The sequence below is a fragment of the Eumetopias jubatus genome, unplaced genomic scaffold (genome assembly GCF_037043125.1).
Source record: "Eumetopias jubatus isolate StellerSeaLion01/CBP00866 unplaced genomic scaffold, mEumJub1_p1.0 scaffold_7, whole genome shotgun sequence".
In the NCBI taxonomy this organism is placed as follows: Eukaryota; Metazoa; Chordata; class Mammalia; order Carnivora; family Otariidae; genus Eumetopias; species Eumetopias jubatus.
The window spans coordinates 135,300,359-135,327,148 of NW_028274813.1; the positions used below are offsets into that span (position 1 = coordinate 135,300,359).

The following is a 26,790-nucleotide window of genomic DNA, read 5'->3' on the forward strand; positions in this document are numbered from 1 at the left end:
AAGATAGTCTCTTCAAGAAATGGTATTAGGAAAACTGTATAGCAACATGCGAAAGAATGAAACTGGACCACTTTCTTATACCATATATGAAAATAAACTCAGAATGGATTAAAGACTTAGATATAAGACCTTAAAGCATAAAACACCTAGAAGAAAACATAGGCAGTTAACCCCTTTGACATTCGTTTTAGTGATTTTTTTTTTTTGATCCGTCTCCTCAGGCAAAAATAAACAAATGGGATTATATCAAACTAAAAGCTTTTGCACAGTGAAGGAAACCACCAAAAAAAAAAAAAAAAAAAAAAACCAAAAAAACAAAAAACCCTGAAAAGGCAGCCTACTGAATGGGAGAAGATATTTGCAAATGATGTATCTGATAAAGGGTTCACATCCAAAATATACAAAGAGCTCCTAAACCTCAATATCAAAAAATAAACTGATTAAAAAATGGGCAAAGGGCCCGAATAGACATTTGTCCAAAGAAGACATCCAGATGGCAAACAGACACATGAAAAGATGCTCAACATCATTCATCATCAGGGAAATGCAAATCAAAACCACAGTTTGATATATCACCTCACACCTGTCAGAATGACTAGCATCAAAAAGACAAGAAATAACAAGTGTTGGCAAGGAACATGTTAGATGTGGAGAAAAGGGAACACTGTGCACTGTTGGTGGGAATGTAAATTGGTGCAGCCACTCTGGAAAACGGTATGGTGGTTCCTCAAAAAATTAAAAATAGAAGTATCTTATGACCCAGCAATTCCACTTCTAGATATTTATCCAAAGAAAAGGAAGACACTAATTCAAAAAGACATATATACCCTTATGTTCATTGCAGCATTATTTACAATAGCTAAGATATGAGAGCCACCTAAGTGTCTATTGATAGATGAGTAGATAAAGAAGATGTAATATGTACATACAATGGAATATTAGTCATAAAAAAGAATGAAATCTTGCTATTGGTGACAACATCGATGGACCTAGAGGATATTATGCTAAGTGAAATAAATCAGAGAAAGACAAATACTGTATGAATTCACTTATATGTGGAATCTAAAAAACAACACAAACTAACAGTCTAACAAACTTATTAACTGTCTGAGTTTTGTTCATAAATACAGAGAACGTGATTGCTACAGAGAATAAACTTATGGTTGCCAGAGTAGAGGGGATGGAGTGATGGACACAATAGGTGAAGGGGATTAAGAGGTACAGTCTACCAGTAATAAAATAAATACACACAGTGATGTAATGTACAGCATAGGAAATATGAGATTTTATTTATTTTTGAGAGAGAAAGTGCGCACACAGGCATGGGGCATAGCAGGCAGAGGGAGAGGGAGACACAGGCTCCCTGTTGAGCAGAGAGCCTGATGCAGGGCTCCAACCCAGGACCCTGGGATCATGACCTGAGCCGAAGGCAGACGCTTCACCAACTGAGCCACCCAGGCGCCCCAGCATAGGGAATATAGTAATACAGATGTGAAATTCAGAAAAATAAATAGGAGGGCTAGATCTTTGAGCAGAATCTTTGCCAGCAAAGTTTTCGTTAATTTGATTGTGGAACTCAGAGTTTTTAAAATAGTGACAAGAATGTACAGTCCTAGAAAAATCTGGAAGATGTCAGTGGACTCTAAAGCAAACACCTGGAGTTTCTATCAGTCATAGTTTTTAGTAAAAGTCTTCAGTTTTGGGGGGCAGGAAAAAAACAGGTATAAGTCCAGCTGGGCAACAGCTCAGGATGAGATGCAAAATGAGGGCATTGTTTTCTCCATGCCGGCGGCCACGGTGCTCAGAGACTCGCTGTTGTAATTCCTGAGTCTGCTGGACAGTCAGCATGAAGTCTCCTACTCTGAGGTCTTCTCTGAGGGAATTCTTGGTATTTCTTGAAATTACTGCTGTAAATCTGTAAGTTAGAACTACCCTCACCAGTTTTCTGGTCTTTTAAAGGGAGCAAAGGGGAAAAAAAAGATAAAAAAATAAAGGAAGCAAAGGGATATTTTGTTCATCATGTATCTCCTTGGCAGTATATCCTCACATCACACCTGGATGCTTGGGCACAGTGCCTGTCCTCTGGCACCCACACCACCCACACCCATGCAGCTTGCTGGGGAGTATCGCCTCCTCCGTGATGTGGGAGTTCCCTGCTTATATGGAAATGATGTGTTTGGGGAGGCTGTCGAGCTAACATCATGGTGAACCAGGCCATCTGCTTTTAAATTCTGGGCCTGCCATTTAATTGCTGTGTGATCTTAGGCTTAAAAAGGCTAATTAATCTGTCTTAAGTTTTAGGAACAGGGCAAAATGAATACCTACTTCATAGCACTATTGTGAGAATTAAATAAGATCCATTTAAAACACTATCACTCATAAGTACTACGTAAGCATGTGGTCAACGTGAGCTATTTTTATTGTTTTGCTAGACCGTTAGAAAGAGTTGGGCGCCTGGGTAGCTCAGTCGTTAAGTGTCTGCCTTTGGCACAGGTCATGATCCCAGGGTCCTGGGATCGAGTCCCACCCACATCAGGCTCCCTCCTCGGCGGGAAGCCTGCTCTCCCTCTTCCACTCCTGCTGCTTGTGTTCCTGCTCTTGCTATCTCTGTCTCTATCAAATAAATAAATAAAATCTTAAAAAAAAGAAAGGGTTGGGACTGTGTGTGTCTTCACTTTTATACCCCAAGCATCTAGTACAGTGTCTCGCTCGTTGCTCATTATAATTTCTCTGTCACCTGAACTATGCAACACAAATAGAGATGCTGAAAAAAAAAAAAAGAAAGAAAAAAAAAGAATTAGAGATGCTGATGCTTGAATATTTAAACCAACAGCAAAAGAAGCCTTCAGTCATTCAAATTCATTAAAATCCATTTATTTTAACAGTTGTTGATGATCTATGTAGAAAGCATCTTATTGAATTATAATTCACGGTGAAATCTTTGTACAAGTTGAGTAGATCGGAAAGAATATGGTTATGTAAAAGATTTAATGGAGTATGTGTGCATATGTTTAAAGAAACTAACACTATGTCAACTGTGCTTCAATAATTAAAAAAGAAACTAACACTTAAAAAAAGTCATTCTTCTGGAAAAGTGGTTGAAAAGTTCTCTTCATAAAAGCCATATAGGTAAATTTTTAAACTTGTTTTAAAGACAGTTTTGGAATACACTTGTATATTAGTCTGAATTCATTGTAAAGAAACCCACACTTTATAATTACATTTAAAAATGTAATCGTGACTAGTAATACATCTGACTGATTGAAGTACGATACTTGATGTGACATGGACAGTCTTGCAAACAAACTCTGTGGGTCTGTGCTTTGATGTTGTAGTTTCTGTTACCCCATCATTTTGTGGAAGAGGATGCATCATTCACCTTCTGATAAAATAAATGAGTTTCATACTGGTAAGTGTGCAGTAAACAGATCCTGTGAAGTTCTGGCCCATGCTGGCATCCCGCGCCTGCTTTTACAGTTTAGTTAAAAGAGCAGTAACCTAGATACATAGGAGCTTTTGTTCCATCTTCAGCCATGTGGACTGCATATGCCAGGGCCTTGAAGTTGAAAAAAAAAAGAATTGGAGTTTGTGCAGGACCGCTAGCTTTTGCTAATTTCTAAGTTAACAATACTTTGATCTGTGCGTCTGGGAAAAAAGGGGAAACATTTTAGACACAGTACAGCCCTTTTAAAAGCCACATGAAAAAGTTCTTTGTTGCTTTAGCATCTATGCATATGGGCAACTTCCTTGCTTTATAAAGTTCAAGTACTGAGCATTTTTGCACAGGAACTTTAAAAAATATTATTACCTGGTATATTTATTGCAAGGTAGTAGTATATTAAAATTAACAGAAGGAAGAAAACAAACCAGCTTGTTAGCTAGTACACAAATGGCCTCTTCCAAAGTTAATTATCGAGTGAAGGTTTTTCTCTCTTAAAAACAGAAGAAATATTTCAAACTTTTTCAGAGAGAAATACTTACATTTCATCCTCATTATGATTATAAAATGCCATTCCATTGTGCTTGGGGTTTTGCCAGTGGAAGGGTCTTTGGCCGAGAGCATGCCCTCATGAGACTGTCACAGCTCTGCCCGGACAGCCTGTGATCTAGCCGGCTGTTTAGGGGTCTTGGCCTGGCCATTAGGCTGTGCTGGGTCAGCTAAAGCAAGAGTTGCCTGCTTCTCTTTATGATCTTGCACTCTGTTTTGTGATCTTCTCTTTACATTCAGAGGACAGAGGTAAAAGACTAAGCTATATCGAGAACCAGTTATTATGCAAGGGATCAGGCTGGTGTTGTATACATTGTTGAGGCTTCTTGACAAGCCTGTGAGATAAGTATTACTGTCTGGTTTTGCAGAGGAGGTAACAGGCTAGGAGCGTTTGATTTGCCCCTGTCCCTGTGTCTTGAAGCAGTTAGAAAGTAGAAAGCCAGGATTCAGACTCCGTTCTGACTCCTAGCCCACCACATCCTGTACTCTGTATGAGATTGTGTTATTTGGAAAGGTTAAGTGTTTATATTAAATATTCATGTCCGTGTGGTGTTACACTTACTACTGTGTGATAGATTTGATCACAACTGAGTCATGTTTTCTTTCAGCTTCGGTAGAAAATCATTCATTCCATGAAGGGCATATATAAAAAAGAACATTCCCCAAAGTGGTCAGGAGATACAAAAAGAATTCTCTGGACTATCGAAAAATCTAAGATAAGATTGAAACCATATAGTATTTTTAAATCACTGACTCTTCATTTTTTCCCCTATAAAACTAGGGTAGGAAAGAAGACAAAACCATACAGGAAGTAGCCAGTGTCAGCTTTTATTTAATTTTGTATTATGATCCTTGCATGTAGCCTCTTTTCATTTGCACAAGCTCTTTTGTGTGTATTAGAGGGGAGAGGTGCTTCCTCTGTCATGTCCCATTTTGTGTCCTTGACTCAAGGGGATGAATCACTGTCTCTAGAGGCTGTTGCCTCCAACTCTTTTCTGTGCAATTAAACTATAGAAAAGTGTTAGTGCCTTTTGCTGCATGCCAAGGAGAATTCTCTTAATTGGCCTTCTGCTATAGGGCCACTCTTCCAAATATGTCACCTATTAATAATGAGAATAATAATAATTGCCATATATGGGGGAAGGTGTATGCCAAGGATTCTGCTTGATAATCTAGAAACTTTGTTAGTAATTCTTACCAAACTTAAGAGACAGCATTATTGGGGCACCTGAGTGGCTCAGTTGGTTGAGTGTCCAACTCTTGGTTTTGGCTCAAGTCACAGTCTCAGGGTCGTGGGATCGAGCCCCACGTCGGGCTCTGCGCTCAGCAGAGAGTCCACTGGGGATTCTCTCTCCCCCACCTTGTGTTTTCTCTCTAAAATAAATAAATAAATCTTTAAAAAAAAAAATAGAGCATTATTTTCTCCTTTATATGGTTAGGGAAACTGAGGACACCCATTTAGTAAATAGAAGAATGGGGATTCAGACCCAGGTTGTCTGACTCCAAGACTGTTCTTACTCCATTAATTAGTATCCTACACTCTTCACTGCTGCAGAAGCTCAAGTAAAGAATCTTTCCTCGAGTCCCATAGGGACTCTGAAAGGCAAATCTGAAACCAGAGCTTTTTGCGTTTTATCAATGTAGTTTCATTTTTTGGAAAAATTCCAGTTTTCTATATGCCTTTCAAGTCTACAGATGTCTATTTGTGATGATAGGATTTGTAGTAACATCAGAGAAGTAGTGAAGAAATCTAGAAGAGGAATTCTTTGGGTAATGTTGAGGCCTTTTTCAATGCAAGTGGATTCTGTATTTTTATCTCTATTTTTTCCATCTATGTTCTATAAATTTATACCCTTTTATGCCGGCAGATATGTTTCTACACATTTACTAATGTAAGAGTATACATTATTTACATGTAGTATATATTCTTATGCTTCAAAAAATATTGTGTAGTGATTTAACTTTCACAGATTACATTCACATTCAGTTGTCATAACAACCTGGTAAGGTTGAGGGGCTAGGCACTGCTGTGCCATTTAACGTCTCACAGACTGAAGCTCTGCTCCCGTGGCTAATAAGTGAAAGAACAGACACATAAACTATGAACAATTCACAAAAATATATGTAAAAATGGCCCTCAGACATATTTGAAAACGTTCACACTCATAATTAGAGAAATGCAAATGAAGACAATGCCAAGGTATCACTTCTCATCTATCAGAATGACAAAAACTTTTAAATAGGATAACATGTTTTGAAAGTTGAGGGTGTGAGAAAGGCAGTGCCTTCATACATTGCTGGAGGGGAAGCAGATTGGTAGAATCCTTCAGGAGGGAAGTACCAGGAATCCACCCATCTTTTGACCCAGCAAGTCTACTTCGAGGGATCGATGCTGAGGGTATGCCTCCAGCAATACCGATGTAGATGTATATGCAGATGCTTATACTTCCATATGTTTTATAGGTCTGTCCGCTAAGAGATTCTAGAAGGAATGGCACTCCCATAGTAATGAGCACACACAGCACTCAGATCATGGTTTATAAACACTTATGCCCCAAGAAAAGGAATCAAGACTCCTTGAAGAAAGTAGTTGATGTCAGGGTTTGAGGAGGGAAAATACAAGCTGAGCTTGGGACATCTTGTGCCAGAAAGTAAGGAAGTGCTCAAAAAGGGATGAAAATTTGTTAAAAGAACGTAAGAACCAACCTTAAGCTGCTCCTAGTTGCCAAAACTGGAACATTTTGACTGATAAAATAAATCATAATGGTATTGGGTTTTTAGTCCTTATGATAAAATAAATATCCATGAATCCATACTGATATAAAAAATAAATGGGAAGGAAGGGAAGGCTCTTCCTTACAGAAGGACGGTAATGAGAAATCACTGTTAGATAAATACCATACAGTAATTATTGCAAACAAGATCCATTGGTGGATGCTAAAATTAATATGCAAGATTTTGAGGAGGAACAGAATATTTACATAGGCTTGGGACTGTAGTAATCAGAACACTTCACCTGGGGTGGGGGTGGGGAGCTGCTTCCAAGATGGCCCCATTTCCTCTCCAGAGATCTCTGGGAGGGCCCTCATGACCAGGAAGTTGTCTTCTTCCAGAATGAGTGATCCAAGGCAGCAAAGAGGAAGCCACGTTGCCTTCTGTGGTTTACTGTCTGAAATCACGCACCATTTCTGCCTATTCTGTTTGTTAGATCTTGTTAAGCGACCACACTGGGGAGGGGCATCTCTAGCCAGTAGCCCGGAAATTATTTTTTCTCCCTGAGAGTTGCCACTTCCCCTTTTGATGCCTCCCAGCACTCCCAGCTTTGGTTCCTCTTTTTGTGTCTTGCTCCTGTGCTAGTCCTGGACAGGATTATCAGGCTCATTGTGATAGGACGAGCGGTGGGAAGGAGGCGGCTAGATGGACCCTTCCCGCCCTCTCCTGCGAGGAACCCTTCTTCACCTCAGTCTTCTGTCACCCCTCCCACTTTCTGTAACAGATTGTCCAGAACCCACTGTGAACCCATGAGACTTTCTACAAGCCTCCCTAGAGCAGTGATTTTTATCATTTTTCCTGCCTGTCTACATCTATATTATATCATATTCATATCTCTATCCTTAAGGTCCTTAATGGGTAAATGGGTTTCCTTTTGAAATGTAAATATTTTGAAGAACCTCCTAATTCAGCTATCTGGGCCTCTGTCTTTTCCCAAACTGTGGGTCTAGAGGGAAGAGATGTCCTTCAGCCTATTGCCTGTTGGCACAAGCAAAACTCCAGAAGATTTTTCCAAGATTGTGTTCTTGATTCAGGGAGTGGAGGGTTTAGCAAGGCTGCAGAGGACTCTGTTCTGTGACAGTGAAGACAAAGAGCCCCACACAGTGAGCACTAGGAGTAGAAAGGAAAGCTGGTGGAACATTCTTGGGCACACAGTAGGCAGGAAGGGATGACCTCAACACTTGGAAGTGTCTCTGACTGCTGCCTGTGTTGGCCAGAGATCGCCTTCAGTACTCCGTGCTTGTCTCTTCACCGAGTCCTCCTCCAGCCGTTGCTCCCTCATTGCCCGCTGCTTCTGGAAAACATCTGGATTCTCTCTCTTTCTGGCACACCTGTTCTTGTTGCAGACCCCTCTTTTTGGACCCCCTTTCTTACCTCTTCCCATCCCTCCTACATACTGTTAAATAACAGAAAGTCAACTGAGTACATTTGAAGAGCTAATTGGCTTTATTAAGTGATAACGGGGCAGCATTCCACCTAGCAAGTCGAAAGGAGCTCCGTCAAGCTGCAGAAAATGAAAAGTTTTTAAAGGCAGAGAGGGCGCAGTGAAAAGGAAATTATTAGGAAAGAATGCATTGTTTTAGGCAAGGTAGCCCTGCTGAGGGGAACAGATGGGGTCTAGCAGTAAATTTCTTAGTGCTTACCAGGAAATTCCATGTTGACCGGTTAAAGGTTACATTCCTGAGGGAGGTTGAAACTGTAATTAGGTTAGGTATTAAGGCCTGGTTTGGTGACGTGGCCTAGCATAAGTGACTCCATTCTGGGCCTGTGGTCTTCTTTGTAGCAATACCCATTCCAGTCCTTACTCACTGGCCTGCAGGAATTGTCCACCTCATCTTCACCCCTCACTAGGGGACTGGGATTTACGGTTCCCTTTGCTTCTTCCTCCCCCTACAGCCTTGGGCAGTCTGTCCTTTCCGACACTGACCTAGCTCCAGAGACTTCAGCCCAGCCAGGGCCTGATCCCTAGCCCTCCCTCACCTCTGCTCCCCTCTCTGTACCCGGGGGAGGTGAGACGCAGTAGGTGATACAGGGGTAGAACTAAGCCGGGCTAGGCTGACCAGTCAGCTTTGTTCATATCACCTTTTTTCCATTGGAGAAAAATGAAACTGAATGCAGACCTACAACAACCACTATTCTTAAATTAAAATTGTCTATAAAAGGTCACAGAATTTTTAGGTGGGAACTCTATAATCATATTCTCTTCCCAGTTATCTCATTTCACAGTCCAAGGAATCAAGTCCAGGTGGGTTAAGTTATTTTTCTACAGTCACGTTTTCTGATGCAGAGTCTAATATTCCAGCTGACATAATTTCACACTCAGAGTTCAGTTAAATCTATAACAATTTATCCTCCAGAATAGAAATTTTGACGTATTCTAATATTATGGATTACATTTTACATTTCACATCGTACTGGTACATATTTCTAGGAATTATAGTACTTTTCTTTCTAATCCAGATTTAGGTCGATCTCGAGAACTACAGTATGTGTACGTGGATAACAACATTCACCTGAAAGGCTTGCCGTCCTATCTGTACAATAAAGTCATCGGGTGCAGTGGGTAAGGCGGATTTCATTTTTTTACGCTATAGCTAAACTCTTTGCCACATTCATTTCGATTTTATTTTTTGGTCCTAATGTAACTTAGAAATAGGTGAACTACTTTGGATCATCCTGGTCAGTTCTGTCTTTGGCCTTACTTTGCTAAACCAAGTACCTTTAGAAGCTAAGAATATTGAGCACGCGATTTACAGTATTATAGGTCGAGTTCAGTTAGTAAGCAAGTTGTTGATCATTTTCCAGTCAAAGATGAATCCATGTATACCGTTATAAACTCCATAGTATCAGTCACTGAAACTGGAGGAATCGGCATGAACTTAAAAGCTTTCCTTTCTCTGCACTCCACTACAGTGACAATTCTATAGGAATAGCTTTAGTATCTAGAACTTGACCATTTCGAAATATTTAGAATGCAACACTTGAAATATCCTCTTAATACAACTCATGATTCTAGCAACCAAAACAGATGTTTCAGTTCAAGGGAAATAATAGGCTTTTATTTTCAGAGCAGCACTAATCTTTCCTTCTCAACCAGGCTTCTAGAAAGGTGTTTTCAGCTGCTCTGTCTATAACTTTGGGACAGAACCACCTTAAAGGGTTTCCAAGGGTGGTGTGAGATTAATAAAAGACAACTCAACTACCAGAGCCTGCTTTTAACTGGCCTGCCCTTCCTCACATAAACAGCCGAAGGATACTTGGGATACATTCAAGGCCACTTAGCCAGCATATTTGACTCTGTCCTTGTGATGCCAATACCCTGCATCAGCTGGCTCATACTATATGTAGTTCTGGCAAGAAGAGAGCTGACCATAAGCCTGTGTGTAGAGGACAGCCACTCTCCTGTTGGCCTGGCTCCAGGGGATGGGCCCTGAGCAGCGATTACCCCAGAGAGGGCATTCCTTGGAGCAGTGGCCTTCCCTTAGGAAAAATTATACCATTGTTATCTTGGAAGAGCCTTCGATGACGCTTCAAAGTGCCTGTATAGGCTGACAAAATGCAACCCCAGAGATGTATTTCAGAACCTTCCGTGAAACAGATAATAGAACATGCTGTGGGGTTTTTAGCTCAGTGATTTTTCGACAGCTGGTTATGTGACTGCTGTGGTACTCAGTAGTACTCAGTCATTAATCCTAATGAGTTCTTTTTTTTTTTTTTTTAAAGATTTTATTTATTTATTTGAGAGAGAGAGAATGAGAGATAGAGAGCACGAGAGGGAAGAGGGTCAGAGGGAGAAGCAGACTCCCTGCTGAGCAGGGAGCCCAATGCGGGACTCGATCCCGGGACTCCAGGATCATGACCTGAGCCGAAGGCAGTCGCTTAACCAACTGAGCCACCCAGGCGCCCAATCCTAATGAGTTCTTAAAGGATCTGTAATACAGCCTAATTCTTCCAAGTAGTAAGTTAAATACCCTCCATCACCAAGATACACGGAACAATGCAAGCAAGCTCCAAGGCTGAAGGCAGTTCTTCCCACATCTAAGCCTTCAGAGACTGCACTGAAGTCTCTACCACAATTAATGAATAGCTTTTACTTAAGATAAAGAGCCTTCTACTTTGTTGTGTAGATATGGATGTTATCGATGGCCAGAAAGTTCTATACGTGCTGAGTAGAGAGACATTTTTTAATCCTTGACTTGGTATCTGGTAGCAGGAGTAACGAATTTTATAATTAATTTTCTTTGAGAAAATAAATAGTAGGACAAAATATGCAAATTATCAGCTAGTAGTCTAAAGTTATTATAATTTATTATAACATCTTCCTTTGGAAGTAGTAATAAGAAAATAAATAATTATTCAAAGAACAGTATCAAACAATTGGTTTTGTAATATTAGTCGTTTTTGGAATAGAGGCAACCCCACTTACAAATGAACTGTGATACAAAAGGCATTTTTAGTCTTGTTGGTTTAACTCAGAATACATTTCTCTTTAGAAGAAACTCTGGTGGTTATATTCCTAGCCAGCTCATTAAAACGTCATTTAACCCATTTTGCACCCCCAAAATTATATTTTATGGCAAAACATACTCTGAATTCTAATAGATGGTGGCTACTAAAGGCTTGGCAACAGAATTAAGGGGCCTCCTTTGATCTCCTTTATCTCTCTTGATGAAAGGGTCTCCCCCATTCCAAATCAAAGCGGGGGCTGCTTTGGGAGAAGGAAGGGTCAGGAGTAGAGCAAGTTTCTGAGGTAAACCTAATAATAAAGAGCAAAAGGGTACTTGAGGCCTAGGAAGTGCACTTCTTGATTCTAAACAAGGATCTTGGTTCACTTAGTTCATTCAGTGAATATTTATTGAGCAACTACTCTGGTCACTATGTTAAACAATGGCCATACAGTGATGAGTAAAGCAAATTCTTAGTACCTGGCCTTGTGGACCATATAATCTAGCCAGGAATCCAAATAAACAAATAATTGATCAAACCTGGTGTCAGTTCTCTTTAAGGAGATGATATTTAAGCTGAGAACCTAAGGATCAACATACTTGGTTCTCCACTGCTCTCACATGTTGCTTCTTAGATGTAGGCCTAGAATATAAGAACCCACTAGCTTCTGCTGTACTGTACCATCTCTGAAACAATTACATTACTTATTCCGATGGGGAGTCTAAGAGAATTAGAGCAACAGAGCAAAATAAACACAGCTTTAGGGACTGTGGCACAATATGAAAAGTTTGCTGTAATTCGCATCTTCAAAGGAAAATGCAGAATCAGATATAAAACTGTAAACAAGTATAAATATAGCAAATAACAAATGTACAGTTTCAAGAAACCTTAGAAGTCTCACATAATTATCTTTGGTATTCATGGAAATAAAGTTAACACCTCCTTATTACGTGTTCACTTATTTGTCATATAATTATTGAGCATTAACTAGCAAGTCAGCACTATGCTGAGAATTGTGGAAAAGACAAAGATAACTTAGATGTTTATCCTAATATATAAAAATAACTGTTAATACAAAAAATAAATAGCTCAAGAGAGGTAGAATGATAGAAATTTAGAGCCTGGGACTATCTTTTATGACCTAGCCGTGAAGTTATACACTGTCATTTCTGTTATACCCTCTTGATTACACAGGTCAACCCTGTTCATTATGGGAGGAGACTATGAGTACTAGGAGGGGAGGCTCATGGGTGCCATCTTAGAGACTGGCTAGCACAGCTTCCTTGCATCCAGTGCTCTTTGCCAGCTTCATAGAGAAGTAGGATTTTTATTTTGTCTTTGACTTTCTTACTATTAGTATAGAAGTAAATGTCTTTAGTTCTTCCGTATTTTACCCAGAAAGAGAAGTCCTTCCTGTTAGAATTTTAGAGAATGGTAATTGGCACATTTGTTTCCTTAGGAGAACTTAATGGTAAAAGTGATCCTATACCAGTTATTTTTTTCAGTTGTCTGATTTTTTGCAGAAAAGAAAACTGAGCCATTGCTTTGCTTTTTCTTATGTAAATAAGCAATTACAGCTGGATTTGGTACAAATTGGTTAAATGACTTGATTAAATGGTTTGTTAATATAACCACTTAAGGTAACAGAGTTGTTTTTATGAGAAATGCATTCTGAGTTCTGAGTTAAACCAGCAGTCTGAAAAAAATAGCCTTGGGGCACCTGGGTGGCTCAGTTGGTTGAGCGTTGGACTCTTGGTTTGGCTGAGGTTATGATCTTGGGCTCGGCGCTCAGCGCAGAGTCTGCTTGAGATTCTCTCCTTCTCTCTCTTCCCTCCTCCCCCTCAAATAAATAAATAAATCTTTAAAAATAAAATATTAATAAATAGCCCGTACATCATAGTCTGTTTTTTTGTGGGGGCTGCCCCCCATCTAATAACAAGCAATATTAGATACCTGAACCCGAACCACACCTCGTGGGGCAAACACAAAGCAGTGTGGCTACAGATAAAAATACTAAAGTATGACTTGAGCTGTCAGTTGAGAGACAGAGTTTGCAGTTTGATTCCAAACAAAGTAATTGTTTATTAAAACAAAAATATTAACACTCCTTTTAAGTTTAAGAGGAATGTAACAGAATCTAGCATCTTTACAATATAACTTTCACAGTGTCCAGGATGCAACCCAAAATTACATGACATATGAATAATAAGAAAAATGTGGCCCATTCTCAAGGAAAAAGACAGTCAGCAGAGACTGACCTGAGAGGACCCAAACTGTTGGAATTGACAGATGAGGATTTTAAACCAACTATTCACAATGAAGTAAAGAAAAGTAAGTTTGCAGTGAATGAAAAGACCAGGAAAAAAAAAAAAGAAACTGTAGGAAAGAAACAAGTGGAAATTCTAGAGTTGAAATACAGTATCTGAAATAAAAATTTTTCTTGATGGGCTTAACAACCAAATGGGTATAACAGAGGAAAAGTCAGTGAGCTTGGAGGTAGATCAATAGAAATGATTCAGTGTGAAGAACACAGAGAAAAAAGATTGAAAAGAAAAATTAACCCAGCATCAGGGATCTGTCAGACAATATAAAAAAGCCTGATAGCAGTATAATTGGTGTCCCAGAAGGAACAGAATTTTCTTAATTTTTCTCTTTTCTAAGAGAAATGCAGCAAAAATGTTTGAAGAAATAACGTCTGAAAATTTTCCAAATATGATGAAAGACTTAAGTTTACATTTTCAAGAAGCTTAGCGAACCGTAAGCAATATAAATTACAAAGAAAACGATGCCTAGGCAAAGCTGCCGAAAACCAAAGATAAAAAGAAAATCATGAAAGCAACCAGAGAAAAATGACAAATTATGTACAAAAGACTGTTACCTTCTCATCAGAGACTATGAGGGCCAGAAAACAGTGGAACAACATTTTTAAGGTGCTAAACAAACAAACAAACAAAAATTGTTAACCTAGCAGCCAGCAAAAATACTTTTCAAGAATGAAGGCAAAATAAATGCGTTCTCAGACGGAACATAAGTAAGCCTTAAATGAGGCCCTGCCAAGATGGCAGACTCTTTATCCAGACCAGGGCCATCCTCTGGGTGGCATAGTGTCCACTTCTCCCGTTCCATTTCCTGTAACTTAAGCCGAAGAAAAACCTTTTTGTTAAAAGGGAGGGTAAGTCTAGTAGCAGTTCCCACAATAGTGAACAAACGGATGACTTCATGTGCTTTCTGAAGAATTAAAAGATAGTTATTCGGGTGCTTTCAGTAAGAGTATTTAATTCTTTTAACATGCTGTTAGGTGAAATGGAAAGTGTGAAAACGCACGTGAGTTAATGTGCTAAATAACACATGTTCTGGAGCACAATCTTAGTGGCAAAATGTTGTCACTATTCACTTTGCTTTTAGGGTTAGATGTTGAATGGCAGCTCTGAAAACATTGAGTTGAAAGAAAATCGTGTGATAATTGTTATAAATTATTCTGCATAACTAAGCCCAAAGTACTAACATTTGTAACAGATTTCAACTCATTTTTATAACTCACTTAAGGATTCAGATGTACAATTTTTTGGTAACCACCCTGGCATTTAATCTAAAGTCATAAAAACTACCGAGTTGGAAGTCAAAGACACCAAGGCTCAATAATTGCCAGCTGATAATGATTTCAATTCATTGTGAACAGAGGCATATATGGGGCTTCCATCCCTCCTTGCTAGCAATTCATTTCATAACTACTTTTTCTGGAGATGAGTGACCCTAGCTTCCAAGGCAGATACCTGTCCGGCCTGCTCCCCCGCTTGTCATTCTCTTCCATGTGCCAGACACTGGCCAGTAGGAACTGTTGAACCACCCTGTACCCTGCGCATTCACAGAGCTGAATCCCTGTTCTGTTTCCCTGGAACATCATCATGCTGATGTTAATTCGTAACAATAGATTCCTTCATGGCAACATCTTAGACCGGTGTTTTGTTTTGTTTTTAAAGATTTTATTTATTTATTTGAGAGAGATATTTAGTGAGAGAGACAACACAAGAGGGGGGAGAGGGAGAAGCAGGCTTCCCGTGGAGCAGGGAGTCTGATGCGGGGCTCAATCCCAGGACCCCAGGATCATGACCTGAGCCGAAGGCAGACACTTAACCAACTGAGCCACCCAGGCATCCCTGGACAGGTATTTGACCAAATGTCTGTGTACTGTGATCTAGGCAAGTTGAATCAGAAGTTTAACCATCATACACTGTATTGTAGCAGATTAACAAGACTCATTTACTCTAACAGTAGAAAACAAGAACAGCTATAAACCTGACTTACCCGTTACTGTGTGCAAGGCAGTGTGCTCAGGGATTTATCTGCATATTGCATGTAATCTTCCCAGCAATCCTTGTGATGTTGTCCCCATTTCAGAAATGAAGAAACTGAAGCTCAGAGAGATTATGTAAACTATCCCAGCTCACCAAGCTGGGCAGCGGTAGATTTGTCATCTGCTTCATTGTCCATACTCTTAACCGCTCTCTCCTCTTTGGTCTAGAATCACCTCTGTATGTTTGAGCCTCTCTGCTAGCTCCTTGAGAGCAGAGACGGAAAATACCTTTCTCACTCCTGCATCATTTTGTGTAATAGGACTGGATATTTCATCTCTGATGAGGTCGAGGGAGGTTGGCCATGACCAGCAGAAAGATCCCCTAACTCGTGTGAATTCCTCCCTTCCAGTCTGCCTTCCTCATATAGCTGAGGCTCTTCTCCACTGTGAAGCAGAGAAGGCATTTAATAGACATATCCTAAAATGAATTTAATTAGCCCTTTATATCCAGTGGTGAAGAGTAGGAACTTCTGCTGAAGGAATTGTCAAACGGAAATTAGACCTTGTATAAAAAGAGAATCCACTTACTTGTTAATGTGAGCCTTTTCAGTGGTTTTAGTCAGACACCTGTCTTTTTAATTATGGGAGATGAGGAAAGCATTAGGAAAAATCTGCCTTTCAGTTCCCTCAACCTTTATTTGTTACTCTATATTGTTAAATTCCTTGGGCAGTGTCCATGTACAGTTCACGCACAATTGTATTAAGAAGCAGCAGCTGTTAAGGCAATAGCAGTATGAGGTAAATATTCACAAATGACTTGCTAGGTTTTTATTCTGCATTTTCATTGTTTTATGGTTTTGCTCAGGGTTCTTACACTACAGCATGGCTATAAAGTTTGAAAACAAATAATATTATTTTACCACGTACATTAGTCAGGGTTCTCCACAGCAACAGATCCAATAGGATGTATGCGGGGGTGAAGGGGAGAGGGAGGTTGATTTATTTTGAGGAATTGGCTCATAGGACTGTGGGGGCTAGCGAGTCTGAAATCTGCAGGGCTGGCTGGAGACCCAGGGAAGAGTTGATGTGACAGCTTGAGGCTGAAGGCAGTTTGGAAGGGGACCTCACTCAGTCTTTTTCTTTGAAGGCCTTCAGCTGATTGGATGAGGCCCACCCACATGGTAGAGGGTGATCGGCTTTATTTACAGTCTACCGATTTCAGTGGTCATCTCATCCAAAAACTACCTTCACAAAAACACCTAGTCTGGTGTTGGGCCAAATATCTGGCTACCGTGGCCTAGCCATCTTAATACAAAAATTTAATCATCACCCCATGTGTTGTAGTAGATCATCAAAAGAATCATTTATTGTGTGTTTGCCTGTGTTTCCACACTTCATGGCCACACTGCGTAGTAGCATTTTGGATATGATTCCCTCATCTTAATTTTCTTTGTATTATGAAAGAAACAGTCATTATAAAGTGAACTTGAGATTCATTTCCTCATCTTCACAGAATGGTTCATAAGCTTAATATCCTTCCCACCCACGGAAATATTCATACCAAGCCACAGGTGTGCGTCTACAAACTCTCGTGCTGATGTGATCACACAGGCTGAACAGAGGTTTTGAAAGCGAGAGGGATAAAGGCAAAGTCAACATCAAAGGCAAAAATCGCAAGAATTTGTCTGTAAACTTTGACATGATTTGACAGGCCAGTGTGTAGCTGATTTGCCCCATGCACCCATGCCGGCTGTTAGATTATTGACAGTACTGACGTATTTCTACCCATGTTGGTGAAGAGCTGTTGGGCTAAGTCCCCCAAATCCCCCAACTTCCAAGTCGGCCTCTCCCTAAGGTCTCATAATCCACAACAAAAGGCTAATGACTAACAGAGCAGAGGGCTCCAGGACCGTGCCCCAGCAGCATGATACTGTTTGTTTTTGTTTTAATAAGGTGTAATTTACAGACAGTAACATTCACACTTTTTAGTGAACATTTCTGTGAATTGTGACAAATGCATGCAGTCATAAAGCCGCAACAATAACGAAGACACAGGACAAGTCATTCACCTCAAAAATGTCCTCCGTGTCCCTTTGAAATGAACCTCCCCCCTTCCACCCCAGCTCCTGGAAGCAGTGGTCTGTTTTGTGTCCCTATATTTTACCCTTTCTAGACTGTCCTATAAAATGAAGTAATAGAAACTTCCATAAACATTCATATATGGGGTTTTGTGTGAACATAAATTTTCATTTCACTTGGATAGAATTCCTAAGAATGCATTTGCTGGGTCATATGGTAGGTGTATGTTTAGTTTTATAAAAAACTGCTGGACTGCTTTCCAACGTGGCTGTGCTATTTTGTATTTCCGTCAGCAACTTAAGAGAGTTCTTGTCAGTTTTTTTTAATCTTTCAGACATCCTAATAGGTGAATAATGATATCTCATGGTTTTAATTTGCGTTTCTCTAATGACTACTGATGTTGGACCTCTTTTCATTTGCTGATTTGCCATCCATCTATTTTCTTTGGTAAAGTGTGTTCCAATCTTTCACTCACTTTTTACAGATTGGATTGTTTTAAATTATTGACTCTTGAGAGTTCTTTATATATTCTGAATACATGTCTTTCATCAGATAGGTGATTTGCACATATTCTGTCCTGGTCTGTGGCTTGTCTATCAATTTATCCGACTTAACTGGTGTGTATCGTGGCACTTCATAGTACCCACCCACCCAACACACATGACTCAAGATACATTTAATTTAATCCATAAATAAGACACTTTCCAAAATCCTGTTTGACAGATTACTGTCATTTTTCCTATATAATCATTTCCTTAAATGTAGTGATCTTGTAATGTAACCAAATATAGATATTTGTAATGCTTAGGAGGTCATTAGCACATCTCCTGGTCCTGAGACTTCTGATGGACCCCTGCAAGCACCCCCAGCTTATTTCCTTTTTGGCAGCATGTAGATGCCTTGGTATTCTTTTTCCCATTTCCTTTTTATCTTTTCTCTTTCAGACTTCTTTATCTATGTGTGATGACTCAAAACAACCAATCTGTGTTTGGAACTGCTTAGCAATCGATATGGAAACTGCTAGATAGAAGAGAAAATTGAACACGTTAGATGAGTTCACAGCAAAAGAACGCCTATAATACAGTTAGAAAATGTGTGATAGAAACTTCAAATGTTGTGGTAGATCATTGGTAAGAGAGGATATCAGGGAAGACTTTATAAAAGAATTAGATTTGGGGATGAGTAAGATTTGTATTTGGAATGCCCCGATGTAGAAATTTTCAGGCCCAATTTGGCCTGTAGGCAGGAGTGGCCATGATGCATTTTAATAAAGACAGCATTGCCTAGAGTAAGGTGTGTGATTCAGAATCCACAAGGAAACGGTAAAGCCACACACATCCATAGGCACCTCTCTGCTTACGTTCTCCTCCTTTTGAATCAACTAAGGGAAGAGGGTCATTTCTTAAAATTTGGTTAGAAGGCTTCCATATTTTGACCCTGCACATCAGTGTAAATTTCATTAGCTTACCAAAGGAACATTACCAATAACTTTGAAGTTCCTGTATCCCCCTTTCCAATTGTATGTTCTTCCCCAAGGTTAGCCACTATTCTGAATTTTATATTTATCATTCATTTATACTTAGTTATGATTTTGATATATGTAAATATCTCCCCATATAGTATATTGTCAAGTTTTGTATCTTTGTGTAAATGGATCATGCTGTATGTATGCTCCTGTGACTTGCTTTTTTTCATGTAACATTTTGTTCTTAGTGTTCAGCTTCTTCCCCATTTTTCTGCTCCTTTTTAGAGAAAAACTGTTTGAAAGAGATGTCTATACTTACTGTCACCACTTCCTTCCATTCTCACATCCACCTACACCGGTTAGGCTTTGATAACCCAATTCTACACCAAAGCCAGCATTTTCAGTGTCACTAGTCCCTTCCACTTTGCCAAATTCACTTCTCAGTTCTAATCTTTCTTGACCTGTCCAACACTTGATCAATTTCTCCTTCTTGAAACACCTTCTTCACCTCACTTTCAGAACACCTGGCTTTCAGAACACCATCTCTCTCGTTCCGCTCCTCTGTCACTATGCACCCCTTCTCAGCCTTTTCTACTGGTTCATCCTCATTCCCCCGTTCATGACATACTGGGCTCAGGACTCAAAACTCTTCTCCATCTGTATCCAAAAATTGCAATTCTCCACTCCAGGGTATTTGGAAATGTGTATAATTTGGGCAGGGGGTTGGCTTTAAGACTGGGTCTCTAGTGACATTTGGTGGAATGCTAAATATCTTGCAACACACACAGAAGTTCTAAACGATTATGAATATGTGTCCCCCTAAAATGCCAAGAGCGTCTCTGATGAGAAACATTTCTAGGTTGGTTATTTCATACCAACATGATTATGCTTTAAATATTACACATGCACGACTCCCACGTACAGAGTTTCAGCCTGGAACACTCGCCTGACCTCCAGATTCCTACATCCAACAGCATCCAATTGGCATTTCCACATGGATGTGTACAGTTAAATGTTAACATGTCCATAATTAAATCCCCCAACTCATTCTTCCACAATCTGCTATACGTCAGTTGATGGAAACCATTCTTCCAGTTATTCTGCCTAAAAGCTTGGGGGTCGTCTTTGATTTCTCTTTCTCTTGCATCCACAGCCAACTCATTATATAGCCTGTTGGCTGTACATTCAAAAATATATCTGGGCTCTTGCCACTTCTCACCACTTCTATTTACTATATCTCCTTGACCTAAGTTACCATCATCTCCCAACTGTATTATAGCAGTCGTCTTCTCACTTCTGTCTCAACCACCTTGAGTCTATTTTCTACATAGTATCTGGCAATCCCAGCCAGGTCATAACCCAGATCCAGTTATCTCTATTCAGCCATCACCCTTGGTATTCCATGTACTTAGCATAAGAGCCAGAGCCCTTCCAGTGACCTGTGAGCCTGTACATGACTTGTCTTCTAGGTCGTACCTTCAAACTCTTCTCCTACCACTCTCTCCCTTCCTACCTCCACTTCAGCCATATTTACCTCCTCCCTTCTTCTGGAGCACACCAGACTCCTGCCTCTTTGCATCTGTTCCTCCTCTATCTGAATACTGTTCTCTCAGATTTCTTCATAGTCTTAACACCACAGGTATTACAGCTTCCATCAGAATTCGCAATCTTAGCACTTATTAGACATATTAAGAATGGTTATTGTAAAATTTGTATCAGATAATTTCATCATCTGGCATCTTTTTTAAAAATTCTTTTTTTAATATCTTGTTTCTCTTGATTTTCTTTTAGGCTGTTTTATCTACCCTTATACCTCGTTAGTTTTTTTTTTTTTAAGATTTTTTATTTTTAATTTTATTTATTTGACATAGAGACAGAGAGAGAGGGAACACAAGCAGGGGGAGTAGGAGAGGGAGAAGCAGGCTTCTGGCTGAGCAGGGAGCCCAATGCGGGGCTCGATCCCAGGACCCTGGGATCATGACCTGAGCTGAAGGCAGACGCTTAACCATCTGAGCCACCCAGGCGCCCCATACCTCATTAGTTTTGATTGCCTACCAAAATTGGTATATGAAGAACTGTTATATTATCTTAGGCCTCAAATTATATTCTCTCCCTGTAGAGCAGCCTCAAGTACGTGTGTCTTTTTATCAGTCTGTTGCTTCTCAACTCTGAATCTACCCTTTTTCCTGGAACTGGCTCCTATAGAACTTTCTCCTTTGTCATGTGGATTAATATAAGGTTTTTTCAGTAGAGGGCCATGGAGGGATACATCAAGGTCAGAAGAGGAGGAAGGCATTTCCCTTCTTGCTTCCGGGGTGCTGTTTTCTGCACAGTGGCTGGCAAAGGGAGACCTGGGAACAGTGATGCTGAAACTCACACTTTCCAGCCAGTTTCTCTGTTCCTTGGCAGACCACTCTTGCAGACCACCTGGTCATCTGCCACCCAGGCAGCTGATTCTGTGACCCAGCTCTAGCCCCCAGTATGTTTTCCATCCCCCAGCAGCCGGCCAGCTTCTCCAGCAAGTTTCTCCGCTACCTGGTGGGCTGCTTCTGTGGACTGCCTCCACAGCACTGCGTGTTCCTGTGGCAGCCATGCCCCCAAATAGGTCTAGAGGGGGGAAGCTTTCCAAGTAACTTTCTTGTTCATGCTCCCTACATTCTGGAGATTTCTTTCCGCTTAACAATTCTTATAATTTTCCCTCTTCAAATTCCTGGTGTGGTTTTGCCTCCCGACTGGACACTGACCAATACAATGACCTTCTGGCCGTTTGGGAGGCTCTTTTCAGTGGCTGGCAGTTTCAAATCCATTTCAGGAATTGAGAAGATTTGAAGTTAGGCTTCAGTCCTTGAGATGGCCGCTACCTTCAGTTCCTCCTTACTCTAGGGGCCCTTTGTGTAGATGATTTTTCAGTCCTGCATCTGCCTTAATGGGCTCTGGATGCCAATATTTGTCCCTGTAGGTCCCTTTAGGCGGTTAAATGCTGCTCTGCTTCAAGCAGTCTTTTCAGTAATAATTGACAAACACCCTTAGGAAAGAAATAGCCCCAAATGCCGGTTTGTTCCTCAGGTTCTATCTTGTCTTGGATCTTGGCTCTATAATTTTTCCTGAATGTTCTCCGAGGCCGTGAAGCAGATATTTCATCCAGCTTTTGATATTGTCTTCAGTTGGTTACTGTTACCTGGCTTGCCATCACAAGAAGTGAAACTTCTTTATAAATCTGTTCATCTCTTTCATATCTGTCTTACTAGTTCCTCTTTTATTCTTTTTTTTTTTTTAAGATTATTTATTTGAGAGAGAGAGAGTGGAGAGAGGGAGAGGAAATCTTAAGCAGACTCTGCCTTGAGCATGGAGCCCAACATGGGGCTCCATCTCGTGACCCTGAGATCATGACTCTGAGATCATGACCTGAGCCGAAACCAAGAGTTGGGCGTTTAACCGACTGCACTACCCAGTTGCCCCAGCTGCTCTTTTATTCTAATGTTGTATATTTTTAATTTCTCTCTTTAATCAGTACATGCCAGGCATATTTTTTTATTTGAAAGAATGAGATTTTGGGTTTATTTATACTTTCTATTCTTTTCATCAATTTCAGCTCTTAGGTTTTTCAATATCCTATTCATACTTTGTATTTATTTTGCTTTGCTTTTCCGGGTATATATATATATATAGCACGTGCGCATGCACACATATACACACACACCTCTGAAACCATCAGTACAATTAAGATAATAAACATATCCATCACTCCCAAAGTTTTCTCATGCCCCTTGGTAATCATTCCTTCTGCCCCCATCCTATCTCCGGACAACCACTGATCTGTGTTCTGTTACTGTACATTAATTTGTATTTTCTAGAGTTTTATATGAATGCAATCAAACAATATATTCTCTGTTTTGGTCTGGCTTCTTTCACTCAGCGTAAGGATTTGGAGATTTATTCATGATGTAGTGTGTATCAGTAGTTCATTCCTTTTTATCGCCATGTAGAATTCCATTCTATGGATATACTACAGATTACTTCCATTCACTTGTTATGGACATTTGTGTTGGTTCTAGTTTTTTACTTCATTACAAATAAAGCTGCTGTGGACATATGTAGACTGTCCTTTAATGGTCCTAGTCTTAAATTTACTTGGATAAATAGTAGTAGAGAGTCTGGATCATAGATATCCTTAATTTTTGAAGGAACTGCAAACTTTCAAAAAATAACTACCATTTTGCATTCCCACCTCAATAGAGAGATTTTCAGTTCTTCCCTATTTTTGCCACTTTTGGAATAGTCAGTCTTTTAAATTTTATCCATTCTAATTGTTCTGCAGTGGTATTTCATTATGTTTTTAAATTATATTTCTCCAGTGAATAAGAAGATTAACATAACATAAAAAAAAAGAATGCACATCTTTGCTTGTCTTATTTGCCGTCCATATATCTGCTTTGACGTAGTGTCTATATAAGTCTTTTCCCCATTTTTTTCTTGGGTATTTGTGTTCTCATAGAGTTTTGAAAGTTTTTTTTATAGATTCTAGATACAAGTCTTTGTATATATACTTCCCACATATTTTCTCCCAGTCCATGGCTTGTCTTTTCCTTGTCCTAATAAGGCCTTTTAAAGAGCAGACATTTTTTATTTTGATAAAGTCCATTTTATCAATTTGTGCCTTTATGGATCTTGCCTTTGGTGTAACCCAAATCACAAAGGTTTTTTTCCTGGGTTGTCTTCTAGAATTTTTAAGGTTTGGGTTTCCATTTTGATCTGTGATTCATTTTGAGTTAATTTTTTATATGGTACAGGTATGGCTGAAGTTCCTTTTTTTTCACATATGGATATACAGTTGTTCCGGTACCATCTCTTAAAAATACTATTCTTTCTCCACTGTATTGCCTTTGTACTTTTGTTGAAAATTAGTTGTCCTGGGGCGCCTGGGTGACTCAGTCGTTAAGTGTCTGCCTTCGGCTGAGGTCATGATCCCAGGGTCCTGGGATCGAGCCCCACATCGGGCTCCCTGCTCGGCGGGAAGCCTGCTTCTCCCTCCCCCACTCCCCCTGCTTGTGTTCCCTCTCTCGCTGTGTCTCTCTCTGTCAAATAAATAAATAAAATATTAAAAAAAAATAGGAAAGAAAATTAGTTGTCCTTATAATGTATGGGTCTATGTCCAGAAACTCTCTTTGCTCCATTGATCTATTGGTCTGTTTTGACACCAATACCACATTGTTTTGATGACCATAGTTTTACTGTAAATCTTAAAATTAGGTAGTGTTAGTCCTTGAAATTTTTTTTCAAAGTTGTTTGGCTATTCTAATTGTTTAGCATTTCCCCATAAATTTTAGAATCAGAGTTTCAATTTATATTTTTTAAAAAACCTATGGTTTTGACTGTTGAATCTGTAGATCAATTTGAGGAGAATTACTATCTTAGCAGTTTTGAGCCTTTCAATCCATGATCACAATACAAATCTTCATTTCTCAGCAGTATTTTGTAGTTTTCAGTGAACAGGTTGTGGGCATCTTTTGTCAGATTTATCCCTAATTATTTTCATATTTTTCATTCTATTGTATATGGCATTTAAATTTTTTTTCAATTTCCAATGATTATTGCTACCATATAGAAGTACAAATAATTTTGTATACTGACTTTGTGTGCTCCAGACTTGCTAAGTTCACTTAATAGTTCCAGTAGTTTTTTGTTGTTCTTGTTGTTTTGTTTTGCTTTTTGTTTTTTTGTAGATTCTGTTGGACTTTCTACATACACAGTAATGTCTTTGGGGAATAAAGGCAGTTTTACTTCTTCCTTACAAACCTGGTTGCCTTTATTTCTTTTTCTTTATTACCCTGGCTATAAGCTCTATACAATGTTAAATAGAAGTAGTGAGAGAAGACATGTTTTTCTTGCTGAACTTTCTGTGAAAACAGTCTTTCACCAGGTATAATATTAACTGTTGTTTTGTCGTAGATAGCTTTTATCAGATGAATAAATTCCCTTCTATTCCTAATTTGCTAAGATTTTTTTTGAATGGGTGTTGAATTTTGTTAGACAACTTTTCTGTATCTGTTGAAATGATTATGTGATTTTTCTTTTTTTAAAGTTTTAGTATAATGAATTACATTGATTTCTAATGTTAATGCAATCTTAATTGGCAAGATAAACCTCATTTGGTCATACTGACTTGATACATTGTTGAATTTAATTTGCTAAAATCTTGTTTAGATTTTTTCCAACTATGTTCAACAGTGATGCTGGGTTTTTCGGGGTTTTTTCCTCTTATAATGTGTTTGTCTGGTTTTTGTATCAGGATAATGCTGGCTTCATAGATTGAGTTGAGAAGTATTCCAACCTTTTAACTACAAGTTGAGTTGAGAAGTATTCCAACCTTTTAACTACAAATTCAACTTCTTTAATAAATATAGGGCTGTTCATCTTACCTCTCTCTTGAGTGAAGTTTGGTAATCTTTGCCCTTCAAGGACTTTGTATTGGCATAAAATTGCTTATTGCCTTTTTGTTATCTGTAGAAACTGGGCAATGTCTCCATTCTCATTCCTGATAGTAATAATTTGTGTCTTCTCTCTGATTAGTCTTGTTAGAAATTTATCAATTTTATTCATTTTTTCAAAGTTCTACCTTTTAATTGATTTTTCTTTATTACTATCCCGTTGTCTATGTCATTAATTTTTTTAATTCTTTATTTAAATTCAATTTAGTTAACGTATATGTATTCTTAGTTTCAGGGGTAGAATTTAGTGATTCATCAGTTGCATATAACATCCAGTGCTCATTATATCAAGTGCCCTCCTTAATGCCCATCACCCAGTTACCCCATACCCCCAACCCACCTCCCCTCTAGCAACCCTCAGTTTGTTTCTGATAGTTAAGAATCTCTTATGGTTTGCCTCCCTCTCTGTTTTTATCTTATTTTATTTTTCCTTCCCTTTTCCTATGTTCATCTGTTTTGTTTCTTAAATTCCACCTATGGGTGAGATCATGTGGTATTTGACTTTCTCTGACTTATTTTGCTTAGCATAATACCCTCTGGTTCCATCCACGTTGTTGCAAATGGCAAGATCTCATTCTGTATGATGGCTGAGTGATATTCCATTGTGTGTGTGTATCTTCTTTATCCATCTGTCTATGGACATCTGGGCTCTTTCCATATTTTGGCTATTTTGGACATTGCTGCTATAAACATTGGGGTGCATGTGCCTCTTTAAATCACTATGTTTGTATCCTTTGGATAAATACCTAGTAGTGTCATGAATTTTCTTGATGCTCTTTATTTCTTTTCTTCTATTAAGTTTTAATTTGCTCTTTTATCTCCAGTTTCTTTAGATGAGAGCTCTGTATGTAACATGTCCTTGTTCTAGGCAGTGATTATAATTATTATTATAATGACCTTTACTGCCAGTTCTGTCAGTCCTTGGTTGATTTCACTTGCATGATTTTTCTCATTATAGGTCATATTTTCCTGTTTATTGGAAAGTCTGGTAATTTTTTTATTGGATGCTGGATGGTGTGAATTTTACCACATTGAGTGCTGGATGTTTTTGTATTCATACAACTATTCTTGATATATGTCCTAGGACACCATTAAGTTCATTGGGAACAGTTTTAGCTTTTAAGATAGGGCTTTTAGGATTTGTTAATGGGAATTAACAAATGGGAATAGAATAGTGTTCAGTCTAGTGCTAATTATTTCCCACTGCTGAGATAACACCCTTCCATGCACTCTACCTAATGCATCATGAACTGTGAGG

At 39.1% G+C, this 26,790-nt stretch overlaps 1 protein-coding gene across 3 annotated transcripts in view; it reads left to right on the forward strand.

Annotated features, from left to right (window-relative positions):
• The window catches only part of LRRC28 (leucine rich repeat containing 28), a 157,364-nt gene that overhangs the window by 105,885 nt on the left and 24,689 nt on the right, over nucleotides 1-26,790 (forward strand). For all 3 annotated transcript variants that reach the window (XM_028122821.2, XM_028122819.2, XM_028122820.2), the window contains one exon: nucleotides 9,221-9,323. In XM_028122821.2, coding sequence (XP_027978622.1) covers nucleotides 9,221-9,323 — 103 coding nt within the window. The remainder of the gene's footprint in view (nucleotides 1-9,220; nucleotides 9,324-26,790) is intronic.